The sequence below is a fragment of the Apodemus sylvaticus genome, chromosome 5 (genome assembly GCF_947179515.1).
Source record: "Apodemus sylvaticus chromosome 5, mApoSyl1.1, whole genome shotgun sequence".
NCBI lineage: Eukaryota > Metazoa > Chordata > Mammalia > Rodentia > Muridae > Apodemus > Apodemus sylvaticus.
In genome coordinates this window covers 20,865,349-20,879,076 of record NC_067476.1, presented here as the reverse complement: position 1 = coordinate 20,879,076, position 13,728 = coordinate 20,865,349, and the positions used below count along the sequence as shown (strand labels likewise).

General features: G+C 36.1%; 1 protein-coding gene across 1 annotated transcript in view; it reads left to right on the top strand.

Moving 5' to 3' along the window:
* Lrp1b (LDL receptor related protein 1B) overlaps positions 1–13,728 on the top strand; it is a 1,719,438-nt gene that overhangs the window by 995,675 nt on the left and 710,035 nt on the right. Inside the window, exons 24-27 of the mRNA XM_052181021.1 lie at positions 24–221; positions 1,915–2,119; positions 9,221–9,385; positions 9,661–9,905. Coding sequence (XP_052036981.1) covers positions 24–221; positions 1,915–2,119; positions 9,221–9,385; positions 9,661–9,905 — 813 coding nt within the window. The remainder of the gene's footprint in view (positions 1–23; positions 222–1,914; positions 2,120–9,220; positions 9,386–9,660; positions 9,906–13,728) is intronic.

Here is a 13,728-nt window from a genome sequence, read left to right as displayed (position 1 = left end):
TACTAAAGTACATTTAATTGCAGATTCTTTTGAGGCATTCATCATCTTTTCTATACGCCATGAAATTCGAAGGATTGATCTGCATAAAGGAGACTACAGCTTACTTGTTCCTGGGCTGAGAAATACCATAGCACTTGATTTTCACTTCAATCAAAGTTTGCTTTATTGGACAGATGTTGTGGAAGACAGAATATACCGGGGCAAGCTGTCAGAGAGTGGAGGTATTTGTATTACACTTTCACTGGATGACGAAGTTAGTTTGGAATAGAAGTATATAACATCAGAAAAGTTTTGATTAAGATTTCACTGTGAGTTATCTCTATATGTGTAAAAATCAAAGAGAAGTACTTATTTAAATATTACAAGATAGTTCCTATCCATTCACATTGAGGCAGTGAGAGGCCAGTGATTGGAGGAGACAGAGGAGGAGCTAAGAGAGGTGAGGGGCAGAGAGAGGAGGCTCAGTGGATGCGAGGAGCAGAGCAAAGAAGGGACACAGATATCCAAATGGCTTCAGACGTATTTCTGGTGTTTTGGAGAGGTTAGATGATTGGGATAAAACTTGATTATTGTAAATTGGCGTTATGTCATTGAGAGTTTTATATACATAAAGATATTTGGTTAACTATTCAAGAGTCATGCTTTACTGGATACGTGGAAGGAGTGGTGCAGAGGCCTGGTTGGGTGGGACTCTATTAATTAATTACTGACTACATATAAATGTATGCTAGAGAAGAGGAGAGGTCAGGCCAAGACTACTCATCTACTGTCTTTTATTGAATTTTCCAGAAAGGTGTGGAGAAGATAATTTGTCTCCTATCAGGAAAAGAAAAGAATGTTTTCTACATGCTACTAACTTGATTTGGGAGTTAAAATGGCTAATTTTCATATAACATATTTCAACATAATAAAAATATGTTTTCAAATATATGAATTGTATTTTGCCATAATTAAAGTTACTTCTTTTGTCTAGTGAACAACATGTATTGTTTTAGCTAAAGCTATAAGGTGTTTTTCCTCTTAATTTATTTTGTGGCTTTGCATTTGTAACTGATATCAAATTACAAATTTCCCTTGAAATCACCATTGCAATTTCAAAATTTGTATTGTTCTGTACTTTTCACTTAAAATATAAAAAACATCTCCTGTATCTCATGTTCACGTAGTGAATAAAAATAGAAATTGTAGAGAACAAGTATTTTAACCTCTTGGAGTTTATAATGAAGATTACTGACAGTATCATGAAGTATAAGACTAGAAAATGATATAAAATGATTGGGTTTTGTTTGTTGTTTAAGTAGCAGACAATATGAAATTTCGCAGGCAGTATCCAACTACTGATTTTTATGTAGCCCATGGTAACGATTTTCCCTATTAACTGCATCTTTTTGACCTGCCACCTATCTCATGACCCAGGGAAGACTTAGGGCTTGGTTGGCTGAAGTTATATATGAAAATGCTGAAATTAGCTATGATGTTTAATCAAAGACAGAAAATAGACACAGTTATTAAGCACAGTGCAAGTTAACCTACATAAATATGTTCTTGTTACTTCTCCCTTTGTAGGACAGCCTCTTAATTAAGTTGTCCCATTCTGCCCAACCGTAATTTATTGTTTTAATAAGTCTCTTGTTCTGCTAGGAAGGCCCTGAGCAAAATGTAACTATTTTGTAACTCATACTGCTATCACCTCAGAGTTTAACAAAAGTTCTGGGAGGGTTTGTGAAAGTGAAAAGTTTTGCTAAGTATGCACAGTTTCTATAAATATTGCTACTGGTTTTCTTTATTGAGCTGCATTTTCTATTAGGACCGTCAAAACTGAGGTACTTTATGCTGTGACACCCTCCCCCCAGGCAGGCTTGGCATCTGTACCTTCTTGGAATGGCTGGCATGTTGGCTTCCTCTTCTTCACAGGTGTCAGTGCCATAGAAGTGGTTGTGGAACACGGCTTGGCAACCCCAGAAGGCCTGACAGTTGACTGGATAGCAGGCAACATATATTGGATTGACAGCAATCTGGACCAAATTGAAGTGTCTAAACTTGATGGTTCTCTGAGGGCTACACTAATAGCAGGAGCCATGGAGCATCCCAGGGCCATAGCACTGGATCCACGATATGGGTAAGAAATGCACCTTTTTAAAAAATTCTACTAGGCTGTGGTGGCACACACCTTTAATCCCAACACTTGGGAGGCAGAGGCAGGTTGATTTCGGAGTTTGAGGCCAGCCTGGTCTACAGAGTGAGGTCCAGGATAGCCAGGGCTACACAGAGATACCTTGTCTCGAAAACACCAAAAAAAAAAAAAAATCTATTTATTTATTTATTTATACTCCAGATTTTATTCCCCACCTGGTCCACACTCCAACTGGTCCCTGCTGTCTCCAAGAGGATGTCTCCACCACCTATACCCTACCCCACCAGACCTCTAAACTCCCAGGGGTCTCCAGTCTCTTGAGAGTTAGGTGCATCTTCTCTGACTGAATCCAGACCCGGCAGTTCTTTGCTGTATATGTGTTGCGGGCCTCATATTAGCTGGTGTATGCTGCCTGGTTGGTGGTCCAGTGTTAGAGATCTCAGGGGTCCAGATTGATTGAGAATACTGGTCCTCCTACAGGGATACACTCCTCCTCAGCTAAGCTGGAAGAAATATATCTTTTACAGTTTCTCCTTGTCATAGAAATTCTAAGTGAGGAAGTGAAAAATGCTTCTTTTATACATCAGTATATTTATGTCTAGGTACATGTGTATACAAGCATTGTATTATATATAGCAGCAAGTGTGAGCACACTAGCAAAGGTTTGGTTACAGAGTTTCTTACTCAGATATTTTCTGAAGCGGAATCTATCTTCCTATCAGATATGGGCAGGAAGCACTATTGGAAAGAATTGCCACTCTTTTCCAAAGCAGTAATTTAATGAATTTCACTTTGCTTTGCCTCAGAGATGCTGTAATTTTATTCAAATGGCTATAAACCCCAGGGCTACTCTTTGTTCTGAATAGTCACAGATGTTCACCACCTCACCCTTTATTTATTTTGTGTGTTCTTAGAGTCAATTGAAAAGAAAATTGAAATAGGCTTAAAAGAGTCTAGCAGTGAGATGCTGACTATTGGGAAGTTTTGAAAGAGAAAAGACCTGATTCTGGAAAACAATGTTAAATGTTGAGTGACTCAGGCTGTTGCCTGCTTTGTCCCCTGTGTGCTCATTTTTCTTAAGCAGCAGAAGAAAAAAAAAAAGAAAAAAAAGAAAAAGAAAACACCAGACGTAGAAGTAATGAGTTCTAATTCCTGCCCAGTCATTTGTTCTCTGGAGAAAGCAAATGTGTGACCTCTAAGATATCATCTTTATCTTTGGAATATAAGAGGTTCTATGGGGAAAAGAAATATTTAGGCAATGTGGGAATACACCTCTAAATTCCTGTGAAGTATTTACTTCTCTGGTAAGGAGCTTGTAGATCGAAGGCCTTGTCAAGTCTGCAAAATATTTTTAAAGCATTATTTTTGGCTCTATATCTTAAATTCAAAGTTCAGGAATCATAAGTCCGTGTGAGCCTGAGGGGAAGCTGAGTGGGATACGGAGGAGAAAGGTGCCTCCCACCCTTGATTTTGGTGAGTTTACTACCCATATTTTGCTGCTGTTATGTTTTAACCCAAGGATTTAAACAGCAATAGAGCGGGATCTTTTTTTCCTATCCCCAGTGTAGACATTACATTTAAAAGGTGAACAGCTCTCCTGGAGAAGAGGTACTAAATTAACTACTTTAGCAGGAAGGTTTCTCATTGATGGGATTTAAAATAGGTTTTGAATCCATCAAGAGGCTTCAGATGCTGGTGAATTTTACTTGAAACCCTGCATTTCTGGCTCCTTTTTCAAATTGGAACAGCAGAGGTTGGTGAACTGAGAGGAGATATCTCTTTTATCCCAGATGTTTTCCTTAGTTGTATTATGCCTTGCATACTTTCTTCCTTAGCTACTATGAGAGCAGCTCACTTGAAAAGAACTGTGAAGTTAAATGAGGAAGGCCCTTAGCTTCAAACATCTGTGCCTCAGGTGCCAGCGGATAGGTGACCTTAGCCCTGGGCTGCCCATCAAGCTCCCAGCTCATGGTTCCCATTGCGACCCCTGCTGATAGGAAACTCCTGCCCTTAACTCCTGCCAGAGCTGTAGAAATCATAGGTCATGAGAAACTTTCCACATAACAAAAAGTGATCGTGAGGAACAAAATGTTCCTAAGGAACAGATTGAAGAGAGAAAGAAACACAACAGAGAAAGGAAGCTTTAGAGTAAAATCAATTTGAGATATTTCATGTCCTAAGCATTGTATTTACTGAAGGAGGGTAAGCTCATCTCTCCCTCTCCCTCCTCTCTCTCTCTCTCTCTCTCTCTCTCTCTCTCTCTCTCTCTCTCTCTCAATCTCTCTCCAACTCAAAAAGAAGAAAAGGAAACAGTAGCACAAAGAATGCACAACCTAAGCAAAAATACCAATATTTCAGTAACTGCAAGGTTCCTATGAAAGTCAACTGCTGATAGAGAACTAAGTCATGTGTAGCAGGACCTGTAAAAGCCCTACAAGAGAGAATGTTTTCTACCACTAAGTTTGACTATGACAGTGTAGGTTAATTAATGTAATCACAGCATTAGGTAGGTAATTAAAAGAATAAAATGAAACAGGGCAAGAAATGTATTTCAAACTGTTTCTGGCATAAATGACCAGAGAACTCTTGACTCTGGCTTCCTACTCCTTAGAAAGTTAACTGACAGGTTTGGCTGTCCAGATTTTAGAGTATTTTTACTTAATGATTTTTATTTAATGGAATCGTGGAATAGTTATTATGTGAAGTCATTTGAAGCACAGCCATAGCAATTACATGCTAATTTTAGTATCAGAGTTTAAATAGTGCCAACATTATTGGATATTTTAGTGAAATCTTCTGAGACTTTAAGGATTGGAGTTTTGGCATATTAAACTAAACATGTAAGAACAGTAATCACACATGCAGCATATACAACACAAACATATATACACACCAACTCACATAGCATATAAAACACACACACATTTATACGTCTATACACATACAGCATATAAAACAATACACACACAATATAGAACACAAGCATGAACATATACACATCATATACTTTACAACACACACATATACACTCATACACAAAGCATATACAACACAATCACATACTCAAACATACAGCATATACAATGGAATATATTCACTCATGGCTCACACACAAGCATTGCTGCAAATTCGAACTAATCAGGAAAACTAGGAATGTAAATTAAAATTACTTAAACTTATTTATTATTTTGTACTTAGAGAAAGAGATGTTACTATTTTTTTATTCTTTCATGAAATAGGAGGAAATTTAAACCTATTGATATGAACTCTAAAATGATTTAAGCTTTCTTTGAAACTTTTTATTTTAGGAAAATTTCCCTGGATTTGCTGAGAAATATGCCTTGAATATGTAATTTTATATTTTTATGACACCAAAATCTTTCTCATGGCAAGAAAATTTGCTTCAAAGTCTAAAGTCCATCACTGATTTTACAGCATACAAAGGTGTCCAAGGCTTATCAAATAAATGTATGCCTGCCTGCTGGCTTTGTTACATACTCCCTAAAGGGACTCAAAACACACAGGAAAGGAAACTTCATGAAGAGTGCTGTAAGATTTGTTTCCAATAACAAATGAAAAGAAAGGTTTGTCATTAGCCATGTTGCTCAATGTGTCATAGAAAACAAATAAATGACTCGTAACCAATCCTATGAAACGTGTTTATCTCATGTCACACAGGAAGTCTGTGTTATTTACAGGTGATAAATAATCGTAGTCCTTTCACAAACACTGCTTTACCTTGTACATTATAAAACATATCTATCTCCCCCCACAATCCTAAAGTGGAGTCTATTAAGTGAGAAGCAATTCACAGATGGCTGTGTGGCTCTTAGGGAAGAGTCATTTCGTTCTTTCATCAAGCTTTAATTTGAATTTATTGCTGAAGTGCCCTGAAGGACAATGTGAACCTGGGCAACACCTTACTGGGAACGACCAGCAGTTGACCATGTAGAGTTTTCAAAGTCCGTGAACGCCACCCCACCTCATGCTGGGTTCTTACAGAACAGTCTGCTTCTTTCTCCATTGTTTTCATTGACGTTTCATATGTCCCACTAAGTGATCTCTGCAGTAAAGGCATCACTGACCAAAATGGAAGCAGTCATTGTGAGCATTTATGAGGCAATTATACTAAATTTACTCCAGGAATACTGTAAATCACTGTAATATCTATTCATTGTTAGCTTTAAAAGACAAAGATAACCTCTGTTTTGCAGAGATCTTTTTTTTCACCCTTTTCAACTTGACATGGCAGATTAGCCTACATTCTTACAGGTTGTTCATGATCTATTACTCAGCTTAATCTGGAAACAGACTAGTCCAGGAATGCGGAAACAACAGAAATGCAGCTCATAGTTCCTCTTTAAAAACCAAGTGTGGTCAAACAACTCTGTATTATATAAAGTAAGATCTTTCCTGTTCTTGAGAACCTAATGCGATCATTGAAATACTAACACATTTTTACCACTTAAAAAGGAATACAAAAAAAAATGATGTTATTATAACGCCACCTTGTAAAACTCACGAAAGAGTGCTGGGAATTTTATGAAACTATGATCCATGAAATGAACCATGAATGTCAGCTGTGTTAACTGTGTACTGGCAAGGTTAAGAATGCCCCAGAGGCAAATATTTTTGGAACATATTCTTCTATAGAAAGGAACTAAAGTTTCCCACTAAAATTGGAGGAAATTTAAAAGCAGTATGCACTACAGAATAAACACACACACACACATACAAACACACACACACACACATACATGCATATTACTGTTTAATGACAAAATGCTGGCATAGGTCACTGATGTTAGAAAGCCACAATGTTCTATTCTATCCTTTGCTCTCTAGTAGAAGAGTGTTTGAAAACTTTTTCGAAGTAAACCCAAAGATATGCCCTTAAAAACCACAAACAAAGAAATATATAAACAACAATAGAAATATTAAGAAAAGCAGACTAATAAAAACAACTTTCTCATTGAAGGGAATAGGAAATTTTTATTTTGGAGACAAATGAGCATGATTATTTATAAACATTTAATAGTAACCACAACAAAAGCTAGAATACTGTTTTCAAATACATTTGGGGCTGCGCCATTTATGCATGCTAATCAAAACAAGGAGAACTCAGTTTTAAGACTTAGAAGTTATCTGGCAACACTCCTAATTTTGAATGATGGAAAACTAGGGTATATTTTAGGTTAATACATTTTAAAAGTATTTTTGTTAATCCATTAGCATTTTAGACTCAACACAAGGGAGGGTAAAAAATGCTTAGTGTTAGGACCATAGTACAAGAATGGAAGGAATCCTGTGAGAATTGAGTGCTTGTGAGAAAACTCTTAAGTAGACCATGCTCTTGTGACCCCAGTTTCTTCAAACCACAGAATTGTTCTCGGCACATGTTTTCTTTCTCCTCCCAAGTGTATAGGGTAGGACTTTACTTCAGCAGCTGTTATTCATGTGCCAGTGTGGCTTGTCCTTGTGGTTGGACACCTTCTTCAGGCGATTCCTCTTAATTATCATAGTATAAGTTGTCTGGTATTCTGATACAGCTAGCAACAGCATGAGACTGTAGGCCACCTCATTTTTAAACCCACTCAACCAGATTCATGCTAAACATCACTGTAGCTAAACTGTTAGGACCTAAGCCTGCAACATTCTACCTTCACCAACTACTTAACTCAATAGTGAACCAGATTCATAGTAATGCTTTGTCCATGATCTATTTAATACAATATATTTTTAAAATGTCAATTTTTTCACAATTGAATGTAACATTGTTCTACATAATTAGTATTTTCATTCGAAACAATATTATTTTAAAACTGTTTTTATTTTAAAATGCTAATATTTTTTGAATATTTTGTCTATGTCCCTAGTATGTGTTAAATTCTTAATTATTTAGTTTTGATAAATAAACACATAAACTTAAATTAGTTGCATGAGAAATTCAACAGTACCTATTACTCAGTTTCAATAATCATCAAATCCATAACCCCAAGGGTGATATTGTTTATATTTCTCATTTCCATAATATCAAATAGTTCCATGGACAAACAATCATCAATTTGATTATTTTTGTAGAAATTGTCCCATCAGATTGTGAAGATACCCAAAAGCTGTTAATAATTTTTAAAGAACGTCATTATGAACTTCTGAAAAACATTCACAAAAACCGAAAACAATGAAAAACCAATAGTTCATTCTGGAACCATTTTGAATGACAATAGCCCCATCTCCAGTTCCCAATGTTGAAGCAGTCTAGTTTAGTTCAGTTTATAGAACAGAGAAAGTCATATCTCCTGGCATGTTTAAAATGCATTGATGGATTCATCAGAGACAAGCACAAAAATATGGAGGGAGCTTTTCTGCAGGTTGCCAGATGATTTATGATGATATTCTTAGTTTGAATTATTAGAATCTGGGAATGCAGTTGGTTAAAATATTCCCAAGGTTTTGGTCTATTAGCTACAGAGTGTTTGTTCTGATAGATAGTTGGCAAGACATGGCTGTTCTTGGGGTTTATGAAACTAGCCCAAGACAGGCAATTAGCCTTGGACCTGGAATATTACTGTCTCCATACTCACCGCCGCTCTGTCTGTCAGTTCTTCTATAGACACAGATTCTTTCAGGAGCCCTTATTCACAATGTCCTCAGGATTTGATTATGATTAACCCTAAGGATAATCCCCAAGAGCTCCCTGATGTTGCTTAACTGCTCAGCTGCTCTTACATTGCCCAATTCTGCTTCATTGTTCTCATTCCTCTATGCTTATACTTTTGGGGTCATGTACCTTTCTGAGCCCGAGGCTGCCTCGTTCTCAGCCACACTAGAGCATTCTATAAGAAGGATGCTTACCAGCTACTACTGCTCATCACAACTGTTTTCTTCAAAAGATTCCACAAGTTGTAATTGCATCTCCATGAACTTTTATGATCTGTCTGTTCCTATGGACTTGAAGCCACAAGATTAGATAACACAGTACTTCTCTTGCATATTTTACTTAGAAACTCTCCCCATGTGGAAGACATGAGATGATCCTTGGAAATGAAAAAATGTACAGCAATGGTATTATTTTTCTTTCTTCAGAATTCTTTTCTGGACAGACTGGGATGCCAATTTTCCTCGCATTGAATCTGCCTCAATGAGTGGTGCTGGGAGGAAAACCATCTATAAAGATATGAAAACTGGGGCATGGCCTAATGGACTGACTGTGGACCACTTTGAAAGAAGAATAGTTTGGACAGATGCCAGGTTAAAAATATGTTCTTATGTTTTCATTTAATTGCTTCAGTTTTTACATTGTATTGTTAAGTGCCTAAAACATAGGCATAGTTTATTGAGGTCAGTATTTTTGTGTGGTTTGGTTGTGATGTGCTTTGAAAATATTAGATATAAGTCCATAGAAATATGTAATTATCATTTGTCTAAATATATTATAACTATATCATTGAACTCATATGCATAACTATATCACTTGACTCTTTCAGTGGCTTTGATAAACCATTAATGTATGGACCTTTCTTTAGGTCAGATGCTATTTATTCAGCCTTCTATGATGGAACAAACATGATAGAAATTATCCGAGGACATGAGTATCTGTCACACCCCTTTGCTGTGTCTTTGTATGGGAGTGAGGTGTACTGGACTGACTGGAGAACCAACACACTGGCCAAAGCCAACAAGTGGACGGGTCAGAATGTCAGTGTGATTCAGAAGACCAGTGCACAGCCATTTGACCTTCAGATTTACCATCCCAGTCGACAGCCACAAGGTAGGTGCTTAGCTAACCACATGGAATTATTTCTACCTAAACAGTGAATGTAAAGACCTTTTACAAAATGTGTGTTAATTATGGCATGTTCCTGGTAGTGCTAGCTTTCAGTTAATGAGCTCAAGATATTTTCATGTTGATTATTAGATTTTCTTCCTTCAGAATAATGAAATCTTAGAAAATAAATTTTATACTGTCTTGATATTTTTAATCACCGACATAGCATGACAATGTGTGGAAACTCTGAGTGTGAGGCTGGGGAGACAGTTTAGCAGGTAAGAACATGTAGTACTCTTGCAGAGGACCCAGGTTCAGGTTCCAGCACCTGTAACTCCAGATTCAGAGGCTTTAATGTTTCTTCTGGATTCCAAGAATACCCATACTAATGAGCACATGTGACCATTCACACAGGTGATTAAAGTAAAATAACTAAAGGACATTCTTAAACCTATTGAAGTTTTTGAACCAATACCAGAGTAAGAAAGAAAATACCAAGAACCCAGAGTCAATGTGTAATCACTAGTTATCATATTAGAAGATTACAGGGAGATACATGGTAAAGAATGGGCCCTAAAGTGGTGGGCCTCTGTTCCCATGTTGCCCACCTGTTGGCTCAGTAATAATGATTCTTTAGGTTCTTCTGCTCAATCCTTGCCAGTATGCCTTTATGGGGACTCAGTTTTTTTTCTTGAATACCATGGACTTTTGTCACAGCAGCCAACAACTTAGGCTGTTACCCCATTCTTTAGCCTGTAACCTGTGAGATTTTCAGTTTAGTTCCAAGGTCCCTTTGTTATTATTTTTAGTATTTTACACAAGATTATGAGATGATGCTACCTCACCTATAGATAGATGTCTTCTTTTCTCATACATGGGTGTTTTTCCCTGTCTAGTCATTGGGTCACATGTTAAACACAGTCCTGAATTCATATTCTATTGTCTTGTTCTGATGATGACTAAAACCCGTGGTATCTGTGGCTAAGGAAAAAAAAAGCAAAACTTCTTTACCTTGGTTTCTCTTTATCTCCAGAATTTGACCTTCATTATTCCTGAACAATATTTCTTCTATCTAATGGGCTTGTGTGTGCATTTTCTATGCCCTCGCACTGCAATCAGAGTTAGGCTAGGTCCTTCCAGTCTCTCTCCACTTCTCAGCCTCAGTTCTCTTGCTATCTGTCTCTTGGCTGGGTTAGTTTTGGCTCACCCTGGCCTGTGCTTTCCAGCCATGCTTGGCTGCCTTCACTCCGTATGTAGACTGGACACTACTACTACCACATTAGAGGAAGTCCACAGCCTAATCATTTTCCACTTAAAGGGTATTTTGTAACATTCTGGCCTAACAAGTATTTAATTATATACTAAATTTATGTAAACCTGAGTAAGCAGGAAATCATGACTCTGACCAGGAAAATGTCGTTGGTATAATGAAGAAGTAATCTCTAAGTACTTTTTCAACATAAGGATCAGAGCAGAGTGTGCCTGAAATGCATCCTCATAATAAATTAATATAATTTAAATAACTGAAAATATTACACAGCTGTACTTTTGTCTCCATAAATATGATGTTTTATAGGAATTGTATCTTTAGGTTTAGAGCTATAGTAATCATCATCATCATCATCATCATCATCATAATAATAATAATATAATGATGATAAGAAATGGCTTTGTTTATATTCTCTATCAATTTTCTCCCTTAAAGTGGATTTATACAAAAACAGCCGATTTTCACACATCCGTATAAGCTTTCTTAAATTCACTGAATGAAAAATGATATTGTGATAATTTTTTATATATGGAAGAGTGAGTAGTAGTGATTTAGTTGGTTTGTGAAAAGTGTTTTTAGCAGGTTTAATTAAATGAAAATGTTTTACATATGACTTCTTTTAATTACATACAACAGAAAATATTGTGTCAGTCTAATATAAAGTAGTCTCTCAGGACTCGAAGAAATAGAGTTTTTATTTAAACCTAGTGAATGTTAATTTGCTATTTCCTAAATGAAATTCATTTCGAGTGAACAGAATATGGATTACTGACCTCTGACTCCACTTGTGAGGCTCACAGGGTATCCAGTAATCATTATCTACCTTGTACATCCAGTTCAGTAAAACATTTCACCATCTGAGGAAGAAGACCCAGGATATGGCCACTATTTTGCTATTGTCAAGGAATTAACAATGAGCTGGTGACAGATGCCCAGCATTCTCACACTAATAAATGAGCATTCCATATTTCCGGTGAATATTCTTATGAAGATCACAATAGGATGTTACATTTTAAAACATGTAACAAAACACACTGTCTATTAAAAACAACGAAAAGCATATGCCCCGAATTAAAGAATTGAACATTGGCAATACCTTGAGCTTCCCAGTATTTTCATATAAGAAAATCATACAAGCACCTACACAAGTTTATTTACAAGCAAGTTCTCATTATTTTTGCAAATTTCCAGTTCAGGTACTAGGCTTAGACCTTTTGAAAATGTATTTGGGTTTCTTTCTATCCAATGATACTTCATTGTTATATGAAAGTGGGAAAAAATAAACCAAAGATTAGCTTGGCATACTGGCTCACACCTGTAAACTTAGCACTTGAAAGGCTAAGGCAGGAGAAGCATGAGCTTAAGGCCTGTATGGATTACATAAGACATTTTTTTTCACCACAAACAACAGCAGGAAAGATATAAAACATGATGGAGCAATAGCAAGTATCTTAAGTCTAAATTAATATGCTATGCACATATTATTGAACATTATTAGCATCTTATTTAAACTCTTTGTGCATCTTTTCATTTGTCAGCTCTAGATGCTATAGATGATATTATGCACATCAGAAGATCTAGTAAACATTTTAGTATTTAATAAAATGTATTAAACATGAGCTAATACAAAAACCATTTTATAATAGTGTTTATACATAAGTATGTACTTGAAGAATTACATATATTGTATATTATTATATATATTGTAATTATATACATTTTATATATTATAATCCCATATTTATATGAGATGGATTATATATATATTTCTTCATATATATATATATATATATATATGGAAACTGACTTACTTCTTTGTATTGCTATATGTGATTATGGAATCTGAGAAGTCTCAAAGAAGGCTAAATGGTATAATTCAGAGAGGATTCAAAACTTCAAAGACCAAGAACAATAGAAACAATTTCTCCATATTCTCATTCTAGTCCAGAGTTTCTCATGTGTCTGGGGCACCATTGGTGGGTAGCAGGGGAGGAAGACTGAGCCAACAGAAATGAGAAATGAATTTGACTTTATTCCACTTCTTTGTTCTCTACAGGTCCTTATGAATTTGTTGGGGTCCTCTTAATTGTTGAAGCAGAACTTCTTAAATTCATTATCCTGTTCAAATGCTAATGTTTTCACAATTATTACTCAATAAACTATTTTTTCAATATTTTTTAAATCCTTGGTGTTTACAGAGACATGCCCTAAAATATTCTTCTATCTATGGCATTCCTAGTCAAGTTGATGCACAAATTTATAACAGTAAGTTAGCATTGTAAGTCAAGAGATGGCTCATGTAAAAATATGTATGAGATCCATTTTGCAACTTAGGTTGAGCCTGCAGTCCATAGTTTTATTAAACATAGTTTAGTGGGTAAACTGGAAAAAACTAGATTGAAAATAGTTCAGAAGTATTGGGACTGGAGTTAGAGCTTTCAATGAGTTGATTATAAGTTGAAATTAAGGAGTTGGATGAAATTGCTAAATAATATTCCAGAAAATGAGAGGAAGTCAAGCATAGAGTCTTGGAGAAAACCAAACTTGGCAAAGAAG